The sequence below is a fragment of the Papio anubis genome, chromosome 2 (assembly GCF_008728515.1).
Source record: "Papio anubis isolate 15944 chromosome 2, Panubis1.0, whole genome shotgun sequence".
NCBI classification, from domain to species: Eukaryota; Metazoa; Chordata; class Mammalia; order Primates; family Cercopithecidae; genus Papio; species Papio anubis.
The window spans coordinates 86,875,829-86,897,646 of record NC_044977.1 but is presented as its reverse complement, the minus strand read 5'-3'; the positions used below and the strand labels follow the sequence as shown (position 1 = coordinate 86,897,646).

Below are 21,818 nucleotides of genomic sequence, written 5' to 3'. Positions count from 1 at the left end.
AGTCTTCCCTTAAACGGTGAAGCGGGATTTAGGCAAACAGAAGTGCTTTCTGTCTTGGAGAAGAGCAGACGTGAAGACAATACCTTCCAGTGAGTATGCAGCTATGCGGGAGGCTGTGGGAGCTGAGGGACTGGAGGCACGTGGAAGAGGAAGGAGTATTAGGCAGGGCAGGGGCGCTGTCCTTGCTGGAGCCATGACAGACGTCAGTTGGTTGTTGGTAGTTTGAGTGTAGACAGATTGCAGAGGTCCTCGGGGATGCCAGATGGAGGAATTTAGATGTGATGCAGCCCTGTGCTTCTCAAGAAGCCTTCCCAAATGCTCCGGACACAATTAGCTGCTCCATCTTCTCCACCTCAGAGGAGACTCCTAGTACTCTGCTTGAGCTTGGATTCTTGTCTGCTGTCCTGAAATGTTTATGTATTATCTGTCATCCCCCTTGAGGACATGAACAGTGTTTTAGCCATCTTTGAATCCCCGGTGCTCACGATCATGCCTGGTATGGAGCAGATACCCAGTGAGTGGTATTGAATTAAACTGAAATAGGGTCCCTGAACTGCCAGGTGAGATGGGGTGGAAGGTGGGCTGTGCCTTAGAGGTGAAGCTGGGTGCAGACGTGGGAGGCTGCCAAGCATAGAATGTACCCTCTGCCAAGGGAGCTCAGAGTCCATGTCCCTGGGATGTGCAGGATGGGAAGCAAGGCAAGTCTGAAGCGTCAAGTTTACAAGAGTGTGCACAGCACAGGAAACCAGTTGAAATTGAAGATGGCACCAGAGAACGGACAAGACTGAAGGAGGGAATTTGGAAAGCTGAGCCTAGATGAATTCCCGGAGGCAGTGACTTACAGGGCTCGGAGACCCTGTGTATAGGGAAGCGCCGCTGAGCCTGTGGGTCAGAGGGAGTCCTCGGAGATGTTGTCTCTTGAGAAATGAGGAGCTACTGAAGATTCTGTCTCTCAGATACCTCAGCATTGTAGAGATGTGGAGTGATCCTACAGCCCATTGTATTAATATTTAGTTACGACTCCTTCATTTGCAAGTGACAAAAACTGAACCCAAACTGGCTTAATTTGGTGACTTTTATAACTGAAAAGCCCAAACGGGGAGGGAAGGGAAGGGAATTTTTGACTTCAGGCCCAACTTGATCCAGGGATGCATGCATACTGTGGCCTCGGGGCCAGGTGCGTGCTTCTGAGTTTCGCTGGCTGGCTGGCTGGCTGGCACACTTTCTCTTCATCTTTTGGCTTGGCTTTCCTTGGTGGGTGTTAGCTCTTCATCCCTATGTACCCCTGGCAACTCTAGGCTTGTGGCCTCTCAGGGCTGAATCCTGCCAACGAAAGAACTTCTTACCTAGTTACTGCAGGGAAAACCCCCAGACTCGCTCTCTTTGGACCTGGTTGGTGTGGGTTGGAGCATATGCCTAGCCCCGAACTGATAACCTTGGCTGCACACCAACTCTTATTGCCCCTGGGATGAGAGCAGGAATGGAGCAGTTCCTGGGGGAAGGTCAGGGTGCTGTTACCCTTGGAGTTTTGCTGGGTGGCAAGGCCCTCGTTAACGCCCCATCCAGGCTAGCTGTTGTAATCTTGGCAGCAAAGCAGAAGCTGCTTTTGCTGTGCCCGTGAGGAGAAGAGCTCCCTGCCGGCCTCTGCCGCCCCAGACATGCTGCTGCCCTCTTTCCACAGACTGCGTGTCCTTGAAGCTGGGCTCCATAGAGTGGTCCACCAGGTCACCCTGCTGGCCACCTCCATTTGTCATCCCTGGGCATTCTAGACAGCGTCTTGGGCAGGGGCCTTGCCCCATCTGGGTGATTGTGGGGTCACTGAACTGTTGTGGGATCTCGGGAGAAACCTCTTCAGAGAGTGTGCATCCACAGGGAGAAGTATATTCACACTTTCCACAGGCTGGGGAGCTGTCTCGCCTGTCCTCGGTCAGGGCGAGCCTTCCATTGTGAGGTGCTTTATAGTTTGCACAGCTCTACCCAACTTGTTACTTAATCTGGCTTTTACCATAACACTGCTGGGCAAGGCAAAGCAAGCATGATTGTCCCTGTTTTATGGATGAAAGAACTGGGGATCAGGAGGGCTAAATGTCTCAAACAGGGCATCACAGCTGTCGAGACTAGCATTAGACTCGGGGGACACAAATGTCACATAAAATTTGTACTTTTAAACCAAAGGTGAAGAAAGATGAAGGCAAACTGACTATTGTAGCCAGTTTCTTCATGTAAATGTGGTGCTAACGTACCCATCGGAGTTCCTCTAAGTGCATACTTCATTAATACCTGCAGGGGAAAAAATGAGCTCTATTTACAGCCAAGCATGTCTGAGTCAAGGCCTGCCTGCCCACCAGCCTCCTGTGGTTTACCTACCAAAGTTTTACGAGAGGTTGAATCAGCTTGTGGAAGTTGTGTGATAGCACTGCGGCTCCCCTGGGTCACCTCCTGAAGTGTATAGGGTCGTGAGTGGGAGGGTGTCTCAGCAAGCCCAGCCTGAACATGCACAATGGCCTCAAGTGACCCAGCCACTTGAAAAAGCCATTGCTCTCGGTTCTTGCTGCTCTTGCTTGGCCAGCTCTTACCTGGGGTCTCTGGGCCCTCACAGGGCCTCCCTGTGAAGCCTATGCTTGGAGACTTTGCTCACCAGGTCACAGACAATTGTTGTTTTCCAGCTGGAAGAGATCATCTGATTTAGTCTGTTCATTTAACACATGAGAAATGGAGACCAAACCCCATACCGTGGCACCTGGGGCCCTTTGTGTCTGCCCTCCACTGTGTCCCTGTGGCCTCTCCCTCCCCTTCCCACCTGTCCTCATACCTTGTGCTCCAGCCACGTGGACCGCCCTGAACAGCTTGCCTTTGTGCGGGCTCCTCTTCTGGATGGAACACCCTGCCTGGAGCAGGGAGGGCCATGATGAGGGAGCAGGTGGCTGTGCTGAGCCTTTCCCTGACATGCACTCATGGACGTTTTCCTGGAACAGAGCAAAACCAGGGGGCCCTGGTATCATAGAACTTCTTAGTGGGAAGGGACATTGAATAATAGTTGGTCCAAACCTCTCATTTTGCCCATTTATTTATTCATTTATAAGTGCTGAATATCTATTTTTGTGACAGGCCTTGGGAATGCAATGATGCATGAAATAGAAATGATCTCTGGCTTTAAAGCAATGATAATTTATTGGGGGAGACAAATATTAAAGAGGTAATTTTTAAAAATTGACAAACAGCTACATAATTAGGGTGTACAACATGATGTTTTGATATATGCATCCACTGCGGAATGGCTAAATTAAACTCATTAACATATCTGTTACCTCACATGCTTATTTTTTGTGGCGAGAAAATTTAAAATATAGTCTTAGCAATTTTCAAGTATGCAATACATTGTTGTAACTGTAGCCACTATGTTGTACAGTAGATCTCCTGAACTTACTCTTTCTAACTTTTGTATACTTTGAAATTTTGTATATGTTGATGAGCATCTCCCCAATCTCCCTGACCCCCACCTCTGGAAATCATCGTTCTTCTCTCTGCTGCTGTGAGTTCAGTTTTTTAAGACTCCTCGTATAAGTGAGATCATGCAGTATTTGCCTTTCCGTGCCTGGCTTATTTAGCTTAGTGTCGTGTCCTCTAGGTTCACCCAGGTTATTGCGAATGACAAGATCTCCTTCTTTTTAAAGGCTGAATAGTATTTCATCGTGTATCTGTAACACATTTTCTTTACCCATTCATCCATTGATGAATATGGAGGTTAATTCCATGTCTTAGCTATTGTGAATAATGTTACGAAGAACATGGGCGTGGCAGACAGTTCTTTGACATACTGATTTCATTTCCTTTGTATATACATTCCCAGAAGTGGAATCACTGCATTATATGGTAATTCCACTCTTAATTTTTTGAGGACCTTCTATAACTCTTTTCCATAGTGGCAGTACTAATTTACACTCCTATCAACAGTGTACAAAGCTTCCCTCTTCTCCATATCTTTGCCAACACTTATCACTTGTCTTTTTGACAATAGCCATTCTGACGGATGTGAGGTGATGGCTCATTGTGGTTTTCATTTATATTTCCTTGATGATTAGTGATGGTGAGCAGTTTTTCATGTATCCGTTGGCTATTCGTGTGTCTTTTGAGAAATGTCCTTTCAGGCCCTTTGCCTGTTTTAAAATCAGGTTGTTTTCTTTCTGTTGAGTTGTTTGAGTTCCTTATCTATTTTTGATATTAACCCTTTATCAGATGAATGGTTTAAAAATCTTTTCTCCCATTTCATAGGTTGTCTCTTTATTCTGAGGGTTTTCCCTTTGTCGTGTGTAAGCATTTTAGTTCGATGCAGTCCCATTTGTTTATTTTTGCTTATGTTGCCTGTGCCTACAGACTCATACCTCAAAAATCTTTGCCCTAATGTCAAGAAGCTTTTACTCTGTGTTTTTCTGTAGTACTTTCACTGTTTTAGGTCTTAATGTTTAAGTCTTTGATCTATTTTGAGCTGATTTTTGTATATGGGGTGAGATAAGGGTCTGATTTCATTCCTCTGCATATGGATGTCCAGTTTTACCATACTGGTTATTGAAGAGACTGTCCTTTCCCCACTCTGTGTTCTTGGCACCTCTGTCAAAGATCAGTTGGCCATAAATGCCTGGATTTATTTCTTGGCTTTCTGTTAAAGAGGTAATTTTTTAAAATTTAAATTTCTATTGTGAATTAGGGCTGTGAAGAAGTATAATGGGCTTTGACAGCATGTAACAGCAGGCTCTAATTTTGTCTGGGAGGTCAGTAAAGGTTTTGCTGAGGAAATGTCATTTAAGCTGAGCCTTGAAGGGCAAGCAGAGCCTAGTCTAATGAGAAAGAGGGATGGGGAGACTTTTTCAGAAAGAAGGGAACAGGATGTGGAATGGTTCCACCGTGGCCCAGGGCCACAGCATGAATCAGTGGCTGAGCCAGGACTAGCAGAAATCAGATATATGGCTCCAGGCCCTGTGTTCCTTGCATTCAACCCCACTGGGTGTGTTTTTGGCCCTGTATCACAGAGCTCTATGCTCATTCATCTGAAGAGGGAAGTTCATGTCCATGGGGCAGGCACTCTTGGTGGGTGAAGCAGGGAGGGCAAAGACGTGGAGGTGGGAAGGCGGCTGGCATGTGTGGGAGGGAGCAGGTTGGCCCACGACTTGGAGTGAAGCACTCTGACAGAGGAGAGGTGGGAAAGTTAGAGGAAGAGGAATCTAGGCAAGGATGAAAGGGTGAGGTCCTTAACCAAGGAGCTGCAGGTTGGGATAGCAGGGGAGGCCAGGTGAGATGCTGAGATCAGTTGTTGTCTCAGCAGTTTGAATCTCAGGCTTGTTCTAAAAAGGGTTTATGGTAACTTAGTATCATACGTATCCTGTGTGTGTTTTTTTAATACATATGCTAGGATCATAAAACCTCATGCTGTAATAGCCCCTACATGTCTAGATCTGTAGCTTTATTCCTTCCATTTTTTTTCTTGTCTGCTTTCTAGTAGCACTTATGAGTACCTTACATATATCTGATGCTACAGTTAAAGACAGAGAGGGCCACTTTCAATAGAGAATCCAGGACTGCAGGGCACAGAAGGGATGGAAGGTGTCAGTGGGAGACGGGGACTTCTGGTAGAGTGTAAGCCAGAAAGCCTTCCCAAAGCCTTGGGCCACGTGGGTGGAAGAGCAAAACCGAGAAGTGACTCTTACCTGGCTGCATCAAGCCTCCGTTCACCTTTTGACAGCAGCTTGGGAGCTCTGTGAGGACAGGGTTCTGGCTTTGCTGAGGAGGATGCAGGTGCTCAGGGATGGACAGATAGACTGATAGACAAGCATTCATACCACAGCGCTAATAAGAGGATTCTTGAAATAGTAGAGTACCAAGTCTAATGAAGGATTCTGGCATCTCCCACCTCTTGCTAGTTGAGTTTCTGTTTCTCAAGATTCTGTATAGCATTAACTGGTTTGGAGATTATTAACTAGTTTAGAGACTATTGGTTTAGAGCCTGTCCTGTTGGTGAAATTTCACTGTTTGAAGAAGATACATCAGGTTTTAGAATTAGAATTGAGCCTTTGTTTCTCTAGTGGCTTGAGTTTTGGCTGGGGTTGGTGGCGGGGGGGGGACTTCTGTCCATGTATAGGGTAGTTTCTGGACATTGTTTTCTAAAGGAAGGTTTGACTGGTCCTGCCCACTCAGGATCTCCTGCCAGGGAGAAGAAATCTCTGCTGGTGGGTGACTGAGTGCCCCAGGCGTGACTCTGCCTGGCACACGGAGGGGATGAGACACAGGAATCATTTACTCTTTTCGTTTACCTGGGGAAGGGCTGTTAAGGTACAGCTCCTGCTCAGGCCTTTTATACCAGGGATGCCTCATTTCATGTCTGGTTCTAGAGGGTTCCTGCTGGCCCCTTCTTCCGCCATCCCAGTCTTTCTTCCTCTGTGCTTCCATCCATCGTGGCCACAGACCTCAGTGTCTTCTGTGTGTTACCTCTCACCCAGCTGCTTTGGCTGGGCCCACAGTCCCGTCTTGCCTGGTTAGGAACCTGTCTTTCTTGCTGGCTTCCTTTTCAAATTGTTAATTCAACATTCTTTTATCAAATGAACAATCCTCTTGTAAAGCAAGTAATTATCCCACTTCTCCTGAACGACGTTTTGCAATATTTAAAAATAATAGTTCGTTTGTTGAATGTGGAGGTATACCTGTTTCATAGGATTCCTTTTTAGTGGCAGGATTGAGGACCAGGATGACACTGGCTTCTAGATAAACTGGTCTGCCTGCTCTCCAGGCTGCGATTGTTCAGTTGGCATCATGGTAGAATCTCTGTAATAAAGAATTGTATTAAAGGAAGTTTGTATTTCTTATAAAGAATCCCGTCAAATAATTCACTAAGGATTTTGGAAAGAGAAACCAAATTATTTAAAAAGCAGGGAGAGGGCAAAGGAGAAGGAAGAAGAACGTTTAACGATTCATTTATACTAATGGCCCTTGTGTTATTGTGGCAAAATTACTTCTAAATAAAAGTGAAAGAGGTAAAGCCAGCTCTGTTTGGGAGGTGTACTGTCTGTTCTCTGCTTTGCTTTTCTGCTCTGAAGTGTAGTGTGCTGTCTTGACGTAGGGATGTAACTGCTATGAATATTGATGGCAGCAAAAGCTTTTTTTTTTCTGTCTGGCCTAGTAAATAAAGCAGCAAGGATAAAAAGGGATGAATTGTAAAATCAGTGTGCTGTTTTTAGCTTCTCTGGTTCCCTTAGAACTCTTAAGTCTCAAACATATTGACAGTCTGCATTTGGTGGTCAGGGTCTGATGTGAGCACAGTGGGTTGGCATTTTCAGGGATTTTTGCCTCTGGTTAAAGTAACAGAGTTCCTTTTTCTTTGAGCTTTCAGAGTTAATGTTATGGCTTCATTGAGGCCTTCCTGTATCTTTCCCTCTATCCAGTGGCAACGCTGGTGCCTGCTTAGAATACCAGTGGCATGAGTGTGCGATCATTCCTCCAACAGCCACGCCTCGCATGCCTCCCGAGCGAGCACTCCCTTGGGGGATATGGCAGGGAACGGGGCAATGGGGAATCTGGACAGTAAGCAAGGAAGGGCATCCTTGTAGCTCTGAGCGTAGCATCTCATGTAGCTGTATGAAGGGCATGGGGGAAGAAGGCACGGGGGCATGGAATGAGCCTGGCTGAGAACAGGACTGATCTGAAGGTCTAGAGGGGGCATGAGTATAGAGGTTGGAGATGAGCTAGGCTTTCTAAATTAAATTATAAACACACTGATGCTGGCTAACTCTCAAAACACACACACACACACAATTCGTTCACTAGACTGTTGTAATGGTGTTCTGAGGAGCAAAGGGAGCTCTGGAGGGCAAGTGTTTAGAAATGATAGGAATCACAACAGCCCTGTCCTTGAGAGGAAGCCCTGTTATATGACCAGTGAAGAGTGGAGAATGGGGGCAAAGGCTGGGATGCATGGCCATGGCTGCATGGTCCCCCTGGTGGTCAAGAGGGAGGATACCTGTGGCACGACAAAGGGAAGTTCTGCCTGGCACGGCCGGTGACAGAGGGGCAGCCATTCTGGCAGCAGACAGCCAGAGCCCAGGGGCGACACAGGCGAGGCTCCCATTTAAATGCACAAGGGTGCTGGGGATACTGCAAGCAAAATTTAACAGGTGACAGTTCCTCAAAGGGTCAGGCTTATGGGAATCATCCTAAATTTCGTGTTTTTAAAAATGTTTCTGAATAAAAAGTGTTCTCTTCAGAAACGTAAAATTTCTTTAAAAATACACATTTGCCTATTGCATAAAAATAAGTCTGTAATAGTGATAACATATAACACAGCAAAGTGCTTTTTTCCCCCCTGGAATCAGTTGTGAAAAGGAGGGGTTGGCTTGATCGGAGGGCTGAAGATCTAGAATCTCTCTCGTCAGTTACTACTTTTGTGACTCTTGAGAAATTCTCTTTGTCTACATTCAAAACTTCCCCCTCCTCACACCTTCCCCCACACCAACAGAATAAATGACAGGTACCATGGTGGGGACATTTTTCTGGCTCCTGGTATGGTGCCTGTCATTTAGAAGTGGTGTTCATGTAAGTGTTTCCTGAGCCTAATTTATTTTGATCTCTTGCACTAGGCATTTTAATGAGTGAATTTCATGACCTCCGTTTCTCTAAGGTATTGGTAACTTTTCAGGTCCCACTCATAGTAGTGTAGGACTCTGTAGTTCATATTGAAAAGTTACAGTTGCTGATGATACTTTGTTATTTAAATAGCTTCATACGGGGAATGCTTCTTGTAAAGTTAATTGCCCACATCTCTGTCGGTCCCTGTTTCTATTGAAACTGAAGCTGCATAAAGAAAACATTTATAAAAGAGGAAAGAGTCAAAGTTTTTAGACTTGCTGATTGATATATTTTCCATAGCTCATGGAGTTGCATGGGTTGGAACTGGAAAGGTTCTAAGAGTCATTTAGCCCACGAGCGGCACCTGTGAGGTCTGTGGCAGTCAGATGGGCATGGCTGCTGGGGTGGATACAAGAGAAAAGGTCAGAGGCTCTGCCTAGGTTTCCTGGGAAAGGGCATTGTGACCTGTCACAAGTTCAGCCAGGAGAGGCGGCATGCCAATAAGCAGGCAGGGTGTTTGCCATCCTGAATTCACTTCCCTTATTGTGCGGATGCAGAAACTTATGCCCAGAGGAGGGGAAGGACTTGCTCAGGGTCACCTTGCTACTCAGTGACAAAGCTGACTCTGACTTCGAACTCAGACATAAACCCAAGAAGAAGAGAGGGTCAAAACAGATGCATCTTCATTTCTTCCGGAGGATGAATTTCTTCTGTTCAAAGCCACCATTTGAATCTTTGTTGTGCCCTTGTGCTTTTCTGGGCCTGATTTGGCAACCTCAGAAGGAGAGCATGCTGCGTTTTGCAAATGTGTGCAAATAACAAACATGCCCGTTATGTCCTAAGCAGACTCATCACACACGCATTGAGGCAGGTGGCAAAATGCAGTCATGCAGCCTGGAACGAGAAGTGTTGCACACGTAGTTGCTTATGAGAAATTCAGTGTTAGAATGTAAATGCCTTCCTGGCCCAGGGGCAGTATAATTGTTCCATTTCTCATAATAAAATGCTTATATGTCTAAGATGTTGATTCTAATCTCTCTTCCTTTTTCTGTCTCCTCTTCCTCCCCTGCCCCTACTTTTTTGGTATGTTTCTTTGTTTTTCTTCACAGGAAAAAGTAGAATATGCCTTCCTGATTATTTTTACAGTTGAGACATTTTTGAAGATTATAGCGTATGGATTATTGCTACATCCTAATGCTTATGTTAGGAATGGATGGAATTTACTGGATTTTGTTATAGTAATAGTAGGGTAAGTCCCTTTTACTTTGGGGAAATGTTGATTTGGAAAATGGAAAATGGGAGGTGGAGGTTGGGGGGAACAGTAACAAAACAGTCTTTTTAGGGAATGTTGTTGCTCTTTTATGCCAGCTGTTGCACCAGAACCTCTCAGGAGTTCTTTTAACGCTGATGCTGCTGCTGTCAATCTCTGGGCAGAGACTAGTTTGAAATTCTCTCGTTGTTACTCCCCTTTTTAGTAACATGTTATAGATGGGAGTGTAAGCTCCTAATGTGAGAGGCTTTACCTAACAGGGTCTTGGATCTCCAGAAATAGACCAATCCTGTTGGTGATTAGAGTCAAGTGAGTAGAGCTTTTAATACTTAGTGCCAATGTTAAGTTAAAAAAAGTAAAAAGTAATAAAACCTTCATAGCAGTGAGGTACTCTGCCATTTAACATCCCTTGAGCAAAGCTATTAATTTTCTTTCTTCTTTTTTTTTTTTTTGCTGACTTGTGGGAGAAACTCTGGCATACTACAATTCCATTTTAAATAACGAAACAAGTGTCTGGATAATGTCATGTATCTGCATAAAATGAAATAAGCTAGAAAATGCAGAGAAGCAGGTGTTCCACCAAAATCCTGTTGCAGGAAGAAGACATCAGTAGTTTTAGTTAAAGGAGAATGTTAAAATAAAAAATAGTGGCCTGTGTTATTTTAGTCCTTCCACACCTGGAAATGCTGCCAGGAAGAGAAAAATGAATCCACGTTACAGGAATGCTGGGTCTTTGGACCAAAGACCCATGTAGGAAGATAAGATATATCCTTTTTCCCAGTCTTAGTTATGCTAGCTGTAAAGTGAGTTGCTCCTAAAATTATGTTTTTGTAAAGAGAGGTTTTTAAATAGCCTCTCTGTTTTCATCTTCATGACTTCAGTGAACTGCCTTTTACAGTTGAGCAAGGTGATTTTTCTTGTGGATTATCCTTTTATCATGAATCTTTTGCCTTTTCATTGGAAATGAAATCTGCTGGGTATTGGGAGAGTGGAATTGGTTGTGGGCCTTCCTATGTCCTTTCAACCTAGGAAGTTAATATGAGATCCTGATTGCCCGATGGGACAGTTAGACTTGTGGGAAACAAGTTAGCTTTTGCAAAACCCCCACGGCACATTGGCATTTAAGGCATCATTGCAAAAGAAGTGCACCAAAATGAATAGGTGGCAGATATGTGCCATACTTTCCTGTATTTGGTGGACTCTGTCAAGGAATGGCAGGCGGGAGCCTTGCAGGTATGTTGGTTCTGGGATAATCTGGCTGTGCCTCTTCTGCCACTGGAGTTTTCGTTCAGCTGGGAATGGAGATGCTTAGCCCCATTTCTTTCATCACCATGCTATGATCACCTCAGATTTCTGCCTGGAGACATTTTTCACACTACAGCACAGCACAAGGACAGGGAACCAAGTGGAGCATGGTGGTCTTACTGAGTTAAGGAGACAGAGACGAGAGTTTGGGGAGGCAGAATATGGGAAGGGCGGGAGCTATTTAGAGAAAGAGCTTCATAAATATGCCTTAGAGTCCTCTTCAGTTTTGGCTAAGGGCTAAGCTACACCTACACGGAGTTGTGAGTCCATGAGGCCAGGAAAGACCACTACTAGGGAAAAGAGAAAGATCAGGGAGCTGTAAAATGAATAATAACCAGGGCTCACAAAGGACTAGAAGGCGTTCAAATTCTGACTAATTAGGGTGGAAAGACCTCATTGAACACCCTGGACTGTCAGTAGAGACCCTACAGGGCCATTAGTAGTAGTGCTAAACTGGTTCTAGAGCAGGGGCTGGCAAACTGTGGCCAATGGGCCAACTCCTAGCCCATCTAGCCTGCCACCTATTTTTATAAATAAAGTTTTATTGTAACATGGGCACGCTCATTTGTTTACATAGTTCAGTTTGAGTAGTTTAGGTCCACAAAACCTAAGATATTTAAATATTTACTGCCCTTTACAGAAAAAGTTTGCCAATCGCTACTCTAGAGTACAGAGACTACCTGAAACCCTTGCTTACAATGTTTGAAAAGAAGTCTGAAAAGAAGCAAACTAGGCCGGGCATGGTGGCTCATGCCTGTAATCCCAGCACCTTGGGAGGCCGAGGTGGGTGGATCACCTGAGGTCAGGAGTTCAAGACCAGCCGTGACCAGCATGGTGAAACCCCATCTCTACTAAAAATGCAAAAATTATCTGGGTGTGGTGGTGCGTGCTTGTAATCCCAGCTACATGGGAGGCTGAGGCAGGAGAATTGCCTAAACCTGGGAGGCAGAGGTTGTAGTGAGCCAAAATCGTGCCACTGCACTCCAACCTGGGTGGCAGAGTGAGACTCTGTTTCAGAAAAAAAGAAAAGGAAACTGATATGCTAACTGAACTGCCTGCCAGAAGACAACTCAACATTGTTTAAAGGAAGACAACAAAATCCAGACACGGAACATATGAAGGAATGTAACCCATAACCAGGAGGAAACTCCATCAGTAGAAACAGATCCTGAAATGACAGAGGTGATGGAATTAGAGAAGGACTTCACAAAACTGTAAAAACTACTATTATACATACATTTATGGACTTAAAGGGATACATGATTATAGTAAGGAAAGATGGGACAATATTAAAAAAATTGAACTTTAAGAGATGAAAAATATATCCAAAATGAAAAATTCTCTGGATTAGCTTAACCTCAGCTTAGACACTAGAGAAGGAAAAATATCAGGGAATTTGAACATATAGCAATAACATGAAGAATAATGATTGAGAAGAAAATGAATACCACCTCTGTGACCTGTGGGGGAACATCAAGTGGTCTAACACGTGTATATTTGGGGTCTCAGAAGGAGAGGAGAGAAAGAAGAGACAGAAAAAATATTTGAAGAAACAGCTCCAGATTTTCCAAATGTGATGAAAAACTAAACTCACAAGAAGCTCAGCAAAGCCTGAGCAAAATAAACATGAAGAAAGCCACATCAAGGCACATCATAATTGTAATCAAATTGTTAAAAACCAAAGATAAGGAGAAAACCTTAAAACAGAGAAAAAAAGTCTCAGACTATTTGTCAACAGCTATGCAAGCCAAGACAATAGAGAGACATCTTTAAAGTACTGGGGGAAAATGTCAACCTAGGATTCTCACTCAGTAAAATGTCTTTCAGAGTTAAAGTCAAAATAAAAACTTTTTCAGACATGCCAGAGTTTCAGAATTAATGACTAATAGACCTGTACCTCAATTAGTGTTAAAGACAGTTCCTCAGGGCTGGAGGAAAATGACATGAGGTAGAAAAGTGGATCTACACAGAAAGAATGAAGAGTGCCAGAAAGGGTAAATACGTGGGTACATATACAGACATTTTTCCCCTCATTTAAAAATTTCTTTAAAGGTAATTATTTAAAGCAAAAATAATAACAATGTATTGTAGTGCCTATATCTTCTACAGAAATAAAGTACATGACAATGGTAGCATGAAGGACAGGAACAGGGAAATAGCATATGGTCTTGTCATATACTTATACAGTAGTTGGAATGATTAAATACTATCTGAAGATAGACTGTAATACCTTCAAGATGTATATTGTAAACCCTAGAATATGGATTGGCAAACTACAACCTGTAGACCAAATCTAGTTTGAGCCTTTTTTCTCCCACCATTGACAAAGTATTTTATTGACTGCCTGCTTTGGCAAAAAAGTTTCATTGTAATTCAGCCACATTCAGTCATGTCTATGGCTATTTGGTGTTATAATGGCAAAGTTGGGTAGTTGTGACAAACCCTATGGCCTGCAGATTCTAAAATATTTACTATTTGGCACTTTATAGAAAATATTTATTGACACTTGCCTTAGAGAAGCCACTAAAAAAAAAAAAAAAAAATCCCGGGTATATCTAAGAAGCCTATAGTAGAGATTAAATGGAATTTTTAAAAACCCTCAATCCAAAACAGGCAGGGAAGAAGAAAAAAGGAACGAAGGACAGGACAAATAGAAAACAAATGGCAAGTTGCTAGATTTAAACCTAGGTAAACCTAGATTTAAACCTTATTAAAATCATTATCACAAAGAAAGGATAACGGCCTTTGTGTCCATGTGCTCTCATCATTTAGCTCCCACTTGTAAGTGAGAACATGTGGTATTTGTTTTTTTGTTCCAGTATTAGTTTGCTAAGGATAATGGCTTCCAGCTCCATCCATGTGCCCACAAAAGAAATGATCTTGTTCTTTTTTATGACTGCATAGTATTCCTTGGTGTAGTTGTTCACATTTTCCTTATCCAATCTGTATTGAGGGGCATGTAGGTTGATTCCATGTCTTTGCTATTGTGAATAGTGCCACAGTGAACATTCACATGCATGTGTCTTTATGGTAGAATGGTTTATTTTTCTCTGGGTGTATACCAAGTAATGGGATTTCTGGGTCAAATGGTAGTTCTGTTGTTAGCTCTTTGAGGAATTGCCACGCCACTTTCCACAATGGTTGAACTAATCTACACTCCCACCAACAGTGTATAAGCATTCCTTTTCCTCTGCAACCTCGCCAGCATCTGTTATTTTCTGACTTTTTAAGAGTAGCCATTTTAACTGGTGTGAAATAGTATCTCATTGTGGTTTTGATTTGCACTTATCTGACGATCAGTAATACGGAACTTTTTTTCATATGCTTCTTGACCACATGTATGTCTTTTGAATAGTATCTCTTTGTGTCCTTTGCTGACTTTTTAATGGGAGTTTCCTTTTTTCTTGTGAAGTTGTTTGAGTTCCTTATAGATGTTGGGATATCAGACCTTTGTCAGATGCATAATTTGCCAATTTTTTTTCTCATTCTGTAGGTTGTCTCTTTACCCTGTTTCTTTTGTTGTGCAGAAGCTCTTAAGTTTAATTAGGCCCCATATGTCAGGTTTTGCTTTTGTTGTGATTGCTTTTGGCATCTTCGTCATGAAATCCTTGCCCATTCCTATGTCCAGAATGGTATTGCCTAAGCTGTCTTCCAGGGTTTTTTATAGTTTTGGGTTTTACATTTAAGTCTTTAATCCATCTGAGTTGATTTTTGTATATATAAGAAAGAGGTCCAGTTTCAATCTTGTGCATATGGCTTGCCAGTTATCCCAGCATGTTTTATTGAATGGGGAGTCCTTTCCCCATTGCTTTTTTTTCATCCCCTTTGTCGAAGATCAGATGGTTGTAGGTGTGTGACCTTATTTCTGGGCTCTCTACTATATTCTGCTGGTCTGTGTGTCTGTTTTTGTATGAGCACCATGTTGTTCTGGTTACTGTAGCCCTGTAGTATAATTTGAAGTTGGGTAATGTGACCCTTCTAACTTTGTTGTTTTGTTTAGGATTGCCTTGGCCATCCAGGCTCCTTTTTTGTTCCATATGAATTTTAAAATTGTTTTTTTCTAGTTATGTGAATAATGTCATTGGTAGTTTGATAGGAATAGCATTGAATCTGTAAGTTGTTTTGGGCAGTATGACCAATTAACTGATACTGAGTCTTCCTATTTGTGAACATGGTATGTTTTTCCATTTGTTTGTGTCATCTCTGATTTCTTTGAGCAGTGTAAAACCATGAAATTTCTCGTAGAAAATATTGGAAAAAATCTTTATGACCTCAGTGTAGGCAGAGATTTCTCAGGATACAACAAGCTCCAGTCATGAAAGAGTAATTGAAAATATTGACTTTATCAAAATTTAAAACTTTTCTTCAAAAGACAGTGTGAAGACAATGAAAAAGCAAGGCACAGATTGGGAAAATATTCACAATACATACATCTGACAAAACACTTGTATTCAGAATATATAAAGAACTCTTACAACCCAATAGTAAGAAGACAACCCAATAAGCAAGTAGGTAAAAGATTTGAACAGATCTTCACAAAAGAAGATACGTGGATCATCAACAAACATCTGAAAAGATGCTCAACATTGTTAGTAATTAGAGAAATGCAAATTAAAACTACAGTGACAGTACTGCATACCCACTAGTATTACTAAATGTAAAAAGACTGAAAATACCAAGTCTTAACCAAAATATGGAACAACTGGAACTCTCATACACCACTTGTAGAAATGGAAAATGGTATAATTACTTTGGAAAAAGTGCGCCCGTTTCTTACAGTGTTAAACATAGACTTACCATATGACCATATTACCAGTTCTACTCTTAGGTATTTGTCCAAGAGAAATGAAAACACATGTCCACAAAAAAACTTTATTCATAATAGAGAAAAACTGGAAACAACCCATATATCCCTCAACGGGTGAACGGATAAACTCATGGTGGTGTATTTATATAGTGGGATATTACAGAACAACGAAAAGAAATGAACTGCTGATAAAACAACGCAGATGACTGTCAAAAACATTATGCTGAGCAAAAGAAGATGAGCCAGGAGAACATACTATGTGATTCCATTTATATGGGTTCTAGAAAAAAAAAACTCTAGCAATAAACGGCCAATCACTGGATACTCAAGGCTGAGCTTCGAGGGAAGCTCTGCACGAGGCTGTGCAGGGGGCACAAGAAAATCATTTGAAATGTTGAAATCTTCTCTATCTTGATCATGGTGTTTGTTACTTAGGCTTATGCATTTTTCAAAACTCATCATACACTTTAAATGAGTGTGTTTTATTATAGATAAATTAAACCGCAATATAAAGTGATTTAAAAAGAAAAAAAAAAAAAAAAAAAAAAAAAAAAAAAAAAAATCTAGCAAACTGAAGCAGAACTGGACTCTTAGAAAAACTTCAGAACATCAGATTATTTTTTATCTAAAATATGCACGAAACTGGAGTCAAAGAGCGGAAGAAAGGTTTTAAAAAAGAAAAAGAAGAATTATGATGTCTTCGTTTCAATCAAATTCCTACTCACTAAAGTTTCCAACTGCAGTCTGTATCTCAATCCAATGGATTTTCCATTCCAAGTCAACAGTGACCTATTGCTTTTGTCAAGATTCCCAATAACCAAGACGTTAAGAAAGTAATTGATATTTCTAAAATGTTAACTGTTAATGTGACCACAAGAGGACTCAGTGTGTCTGCCAGAGCTGAAGTTATTCCTTTAGAGAAAAGTTTGATCTAAGCCAGCTTTTGTCCCATGCCTCTAAATTTTCAATAAAGATATATTTCAAGCATTCAGGCTCTGTTGCTTAAGCTTTTTTAAGAACATGACTCCTCATTCTGGTGCTTCTGACTTTAGTCAGTTCAGACAGCTTCTTGTTTTTTTCTCCCACCTTGGGGTAAACTTTTACTAACAATCTAGAGTCAGTTACTCCTTTCTCATCCTGTCCTTATCTCTTCGGGCCCATGGTACTTTTTTGGAGAGGCGTGGTGGTGAGGAACAGAATCACGGAATAGTAGAGTGGAACGTCATTCTCTGAGTCGTTAAATCCAGTTTTGTCATTTTACAGAGAGGAGAACTGAGGCCCAGAGGAGGAGAGGGACTTCCCTAATATCTCATAACTCTTAGGAATGGAAACCAGCCCTGGCCCCTTGCAGCCCTGCACTGCCTGGGAACACAGCCTGCTTCTCTCTCTGACTTGGGCTCTTTGGTAATAAGAGAGAGACATTTTTCATGCGTTTTCAAGGACATTGCTGATGAACAAGGAATAAAGGGACCGTGAAGTAGATGTTGCAAAACACGGATACTTGAAAGCAGTCTTCAGTCACTACCTGCATAAATTACTTTGCTAACCCTTTGGGATGAAAATTCCTGTGGCTTGCACATTGCAGAAGAGTTTGATGTTTTGTTTCTTTCTTTTTCTTTGTTTTTTTCTGAAGCTATGAATTTGTTTTGGAGGAGAGACTTTTCACTTTAGCCTTGCTGCAGGGATTTACAGTAATTTTGTAAAAACCATGCTGAAGAGAGAGAAGCCTGTCATAAATCTGATCTGTTTCCTCAGTCATAACTAGGGAGAGCTCACCATCTGAAGCTTTGTAGAGGTGGAGACCGGGTTTGTTGCTAATTGATATACTGTTACTAAAACAAAGGATTGATCTGTCAATGCCTCGGAACTACACAACTATACCCAGTCAGGGCTGCCATCAGACCACCCTATGTTTTATGGACTTAGTGTCTTGGCAGCCCAGAGACATGCCAGTGGGGGCAGTTTCTGCTTTGTCTGCTCATTAAACTCTGGAGACCTTTTCTTTGTTGCTGGGCCAGTCATTCCCACAATCTGATTGGCCAGAGTTGATGCTGTTTGAAATGGGCAAATTTTATACTTACTCTGAAAAATGAGCAATAATTCCAAAGAATATTTATTTAAAAGAGGAAAAGTAACTGTTAGATGAGCAGATTGCCTGAAAAGAGCTTTATCTGAACCTTCTAAGACTAGGACAACATTTATTGTGGCTGCCAGGTACAATATTATTCACATTTCAAAAGAGAGAATGATGATATTAATACCTTACCTTAGATAACTGCCGTTAGCCTTTGCACAGCTCCTTAGTATCTGTGATTTACATCATCCAGATATCCCTATGAAGGTGAAGGTTGGGGTATGTGTGTTAGTGACTACATTGACTACGTATGACATATTAAGATGTGAGACTTTGAAGTCATGCATTGATTGATTCATCAGATGTTTTTGGAGTACTTCCTATGTGTCAGATACTGTAATAGGCTCTAGACTAGAATAGACCACATACACAAATGAGCAGAGCAGACCAAAACTCCTTGCTGTTACAGAACCTACGTTCTAGAGGGGTCCACAGGCCTGCCTTTACATGTGTTGCTGCTGGTTTTGTGACCTTGGACAAGCTACTTATTCCTATTGAGTTTGTTTTCTCATGTGTAACATGGTGTTCTTAATTCCTACTGCGTAACATTTTGTGAGAATTAATGCGACAATGTATGTGCAGTGCTCATGAATGGTAGCCACCAACACGACTGTGGTCATTGCAGTTTGCAGCAGTTCCACTTGTCATCATTGGGTTCCCAGGGAGTCCCCTCTTCTTTGGGAACAGACTTGCTCTCTGCTGCTCCATTGCGATAAAACCAGATGAGGTTAATCCCTGTCCCAGTCATTCTGGAGCTGGAGTCATCTGTATTCCAATTCCACAGCCCAGTTCTCGTCTTTGTCTTCCTTTGATTTAAGCAGCAGCCATACAGAATTAGTCCTTGTTCAGAAATAACACGGTTATCATCCTGTTTCGCTTCCCTGGGGTGACAGACTCTAACGTTTCTTTCTCTTTCTCTTCTTTCAGATTGTTTAGTGTAATTTTGGAACAATTAACCAAAGAAACAGAAGGCGGGAACCACTCTAGCGGCAAGTCTGGAGGCTTTGATGTCAAAGCCCTCCGTGCCTTTCGAGTGTTGCGACCACTTCGACTAGTGTCAGGAGTGCCCAGTAAGCACTTATTGTTTCCTAGAGTCAGGAGTGTGCTGGTTTTTCCTTCCAGGTGGGTCTCAGAATCATTGACTGGTGCTTCGAGGTGAGTTGCTCTGTGCCAGCCGGGGGTCAGCGGATGACTGTGGCCTCCTTCACAGTTGACAGGACACTCTGGCTTGCACTGTCACGTTGGATCCCTCTGACAGCCCCGAGAGGGGGACAGGTGGCAGTTATTGTCATTCGGATTTTGTGGACGAGAGAATGTTCTCTTGCAGAAAGACAAGGCATTGGGGTGAGACCTTGGGTTCAGGCCTTTAATTCCGGTCTATTTTTCCTCTCTGGCGACATGCTGCCATCCACTCCTCCACTCCCAGGCTTGCCCCTCTGAAAGTAGTGTGTTTGTGGATGAGGGTGTTGGAGGACTCAGCTGCCTGCCTTTTTTTTTTTTTTCCCCGAGTGGGGAGCACCAGAGGGATGGACTCCTGGAAACTGTGACTGGCTCCTCTACTCTCAGAAACGGTGCTACCCAGCTCTGGGGGAAAGGATGAACGCTTCAGCTGGGTACAGGGCACAGGAGCACGTGCCTTGAAGGCTGTTGTGAGAACAGAATGAGATGATGGAGGGAGAGCCCCTAACGGATGTCTGGAGCACAGAGGCTCTCAGTGAGTGAGAGAGAGAGTTTTAGCCACTAGGCCCTACCATACTGCTCAGTGCCAGGCCCCAGTGGGCTTCTGGCTCCAGGCCTCCAGGCCAGGTTAAATCATACCTGAGTTGGAACAGATGCCCTGTCTGTGCCCTGGCCAACGGCTGCAGCCTCTTATCCTTCCATAAGGCGTTTGGGGTTGCCTCACTGGGCTCTGCCCCTGACAGGACTCCTGTGTTGGGCACTTCCATGGGTAGAAGTCCTAACACCTTTCTGAGGGCTGGTGCCTCTGAGCAGGAATACGGGATTGCAGGCTGTGCCTGTTTTTCACAACTCATCAAGCCATCAGAAGAACACAGATCACATTTTTTGCCTCTCCAGAAGTTCTTCATGAAGTTTTTATTAAATTTGTTGGCACTTAAAATGCACCAAAAATCCTCTGGAAAAAAAAAAAAATTTCCAAATTTACCATTTTAAAATGTAGGAAGTAGTGTTTTATGTGTACTTGTTTTTCCAGATGGTTCATTTATTTTCATTGAAAAAGATCAGCACAAGTCAAAACCACAGAACTGTGTGGAATCAATTGAGAAAAACAGAAATACCTTGGAAATGACTGGCTCTGTTAAGCGTAACACGATTACATGAGAAGTTCAGTGAGCAAACATGTTCTTCCAGATTTAGTTGTTATAGCTTAATCTAATTTCAAAGTAACCACGACAGCTTTCTCCCCCAAAGAGCAAATAACAGGACAGCCTGCCTATGGTACGTGCTGCATGCAGACTTTGCGGGCTGCGGCTGTGCGCGTGTGTGCGTGCGAGCCTCTAGCCAGTGAAAAATCCACGAACTCACATAGTGTTGTGTTTGCTTCCTTGGCTAATGAGATATTTACTAATCAACTAGTGCAGTGCTCCTAGATATTCTTGAGAATTCGTTTTAAACTGTATTTCTTCCTTTCACCAACAGACATCACTGTTTGAAATTTGATAGGGAGATTTGTATTTAACTCTCCCGCAGGTCAGCGGGGAAAAGTGTGAGTCTTGAGTCTTGCATGAGGACTTTTGAGCTTATATTTTTAACCATCTAGGTAGGGAACATCCCAGTCTCTCATCAAACTCAAACAGGCTTTTGAAGGAAGGGATCAGAGGTTGTCGGATGTGCTGTTTCTAATGCTGGTTGGCAGCCGTGGCCTGCTGATTACTTCTCTAGTACCCGAAGTTGTTAAAAATGTCTAGGAATGTTTGACTGTTTACACTTATCTTGGAATTGTTTAGTCCCTGCGAAAGAAAATCCAGACTGTTCTGTAAGACATAATTTTGTGTGCATGTGTGTATGGAAATATATATTCATTCAGTGAAACATAAATGTATTTCACAAGGTGGTGAATCAGGCATTTGTGGAGTTCTTAACCACCCACATTAAGAGACTGAGGGAGAATGGGCGGGAACCCAGAGCCTGCCCTGGAGACCAGGCCTCCTGACCCCTGTGTTGACGTCCCCCATTCTCTCCACGGCAACCTCAGCACTACTGTGCTGCTCGCTGTTTAACTTCTTCCCTTCTCTTTCCCTGTCCTTCTGTGTTGGACAGGGAAACATTTATCAAAGTTCAAGACTATCAAAGTGGAAAAGACTCCTAAAGATCATCTGGTCTACCTGCATCTTTTAGACAGGAAACTGAGGTCTGTTGGAGGTCGTGACTTGTGTAAGTTCTCACAGCTAGTGAGTAGCCAGACAGAACCAGACTCACGATCTCCACGTTCCTGACCCGGTGTTCTTCCCACTCCTGCCTCCTTCACTAGAGTCCCTTGGGATCCACTGAGATCTACCATACATGTTGAGTATGTACAAAGGAGCTGAATGCAATAAAGTATACATGTTCACAGTCGGATACAACTTTATCATCTCCTAAAATGTGACCAATCTGAAATACAGTAGTTACTCTAAATGTAAAAAATATTCGCAAAGCTTACTGCCATGGAATTTAGAAGAGCTAACTGCTGG

The 21,818-nt window shown here is 42.8% G+C and overlaps 1 protein-coding gene across 15 annotated transcripts in view; it reads left to right on the top strand.

Annotated features, from left to right (window-relative positions):
* The window catches only part of CACNA1D (calcium voltage-gated channel subunit alpha1 D), a 327,018-nt gene that overhangs the window by 149,567 nt on the left and 155,633 nt on the right, over positions 1-21,818 (top strand). For all 15 annotated transcript variants that reach the window (XM_021934314.2, XM_021934311.2, XM_021934308.2 and 12 more), the window contains 2 exons: positions 9,720-9,859; positions 19,054-19,196. In XM_021934314.2, the coding sequence (XP_021790006.2) occupies positions 9,720-9,859; positions 19,054-19,196 (283 nt within the window). The remainder of the gene's footprint in view (positions 1-9,719; positions 9,860-19,053; positions 19,197-21,818) is intronic.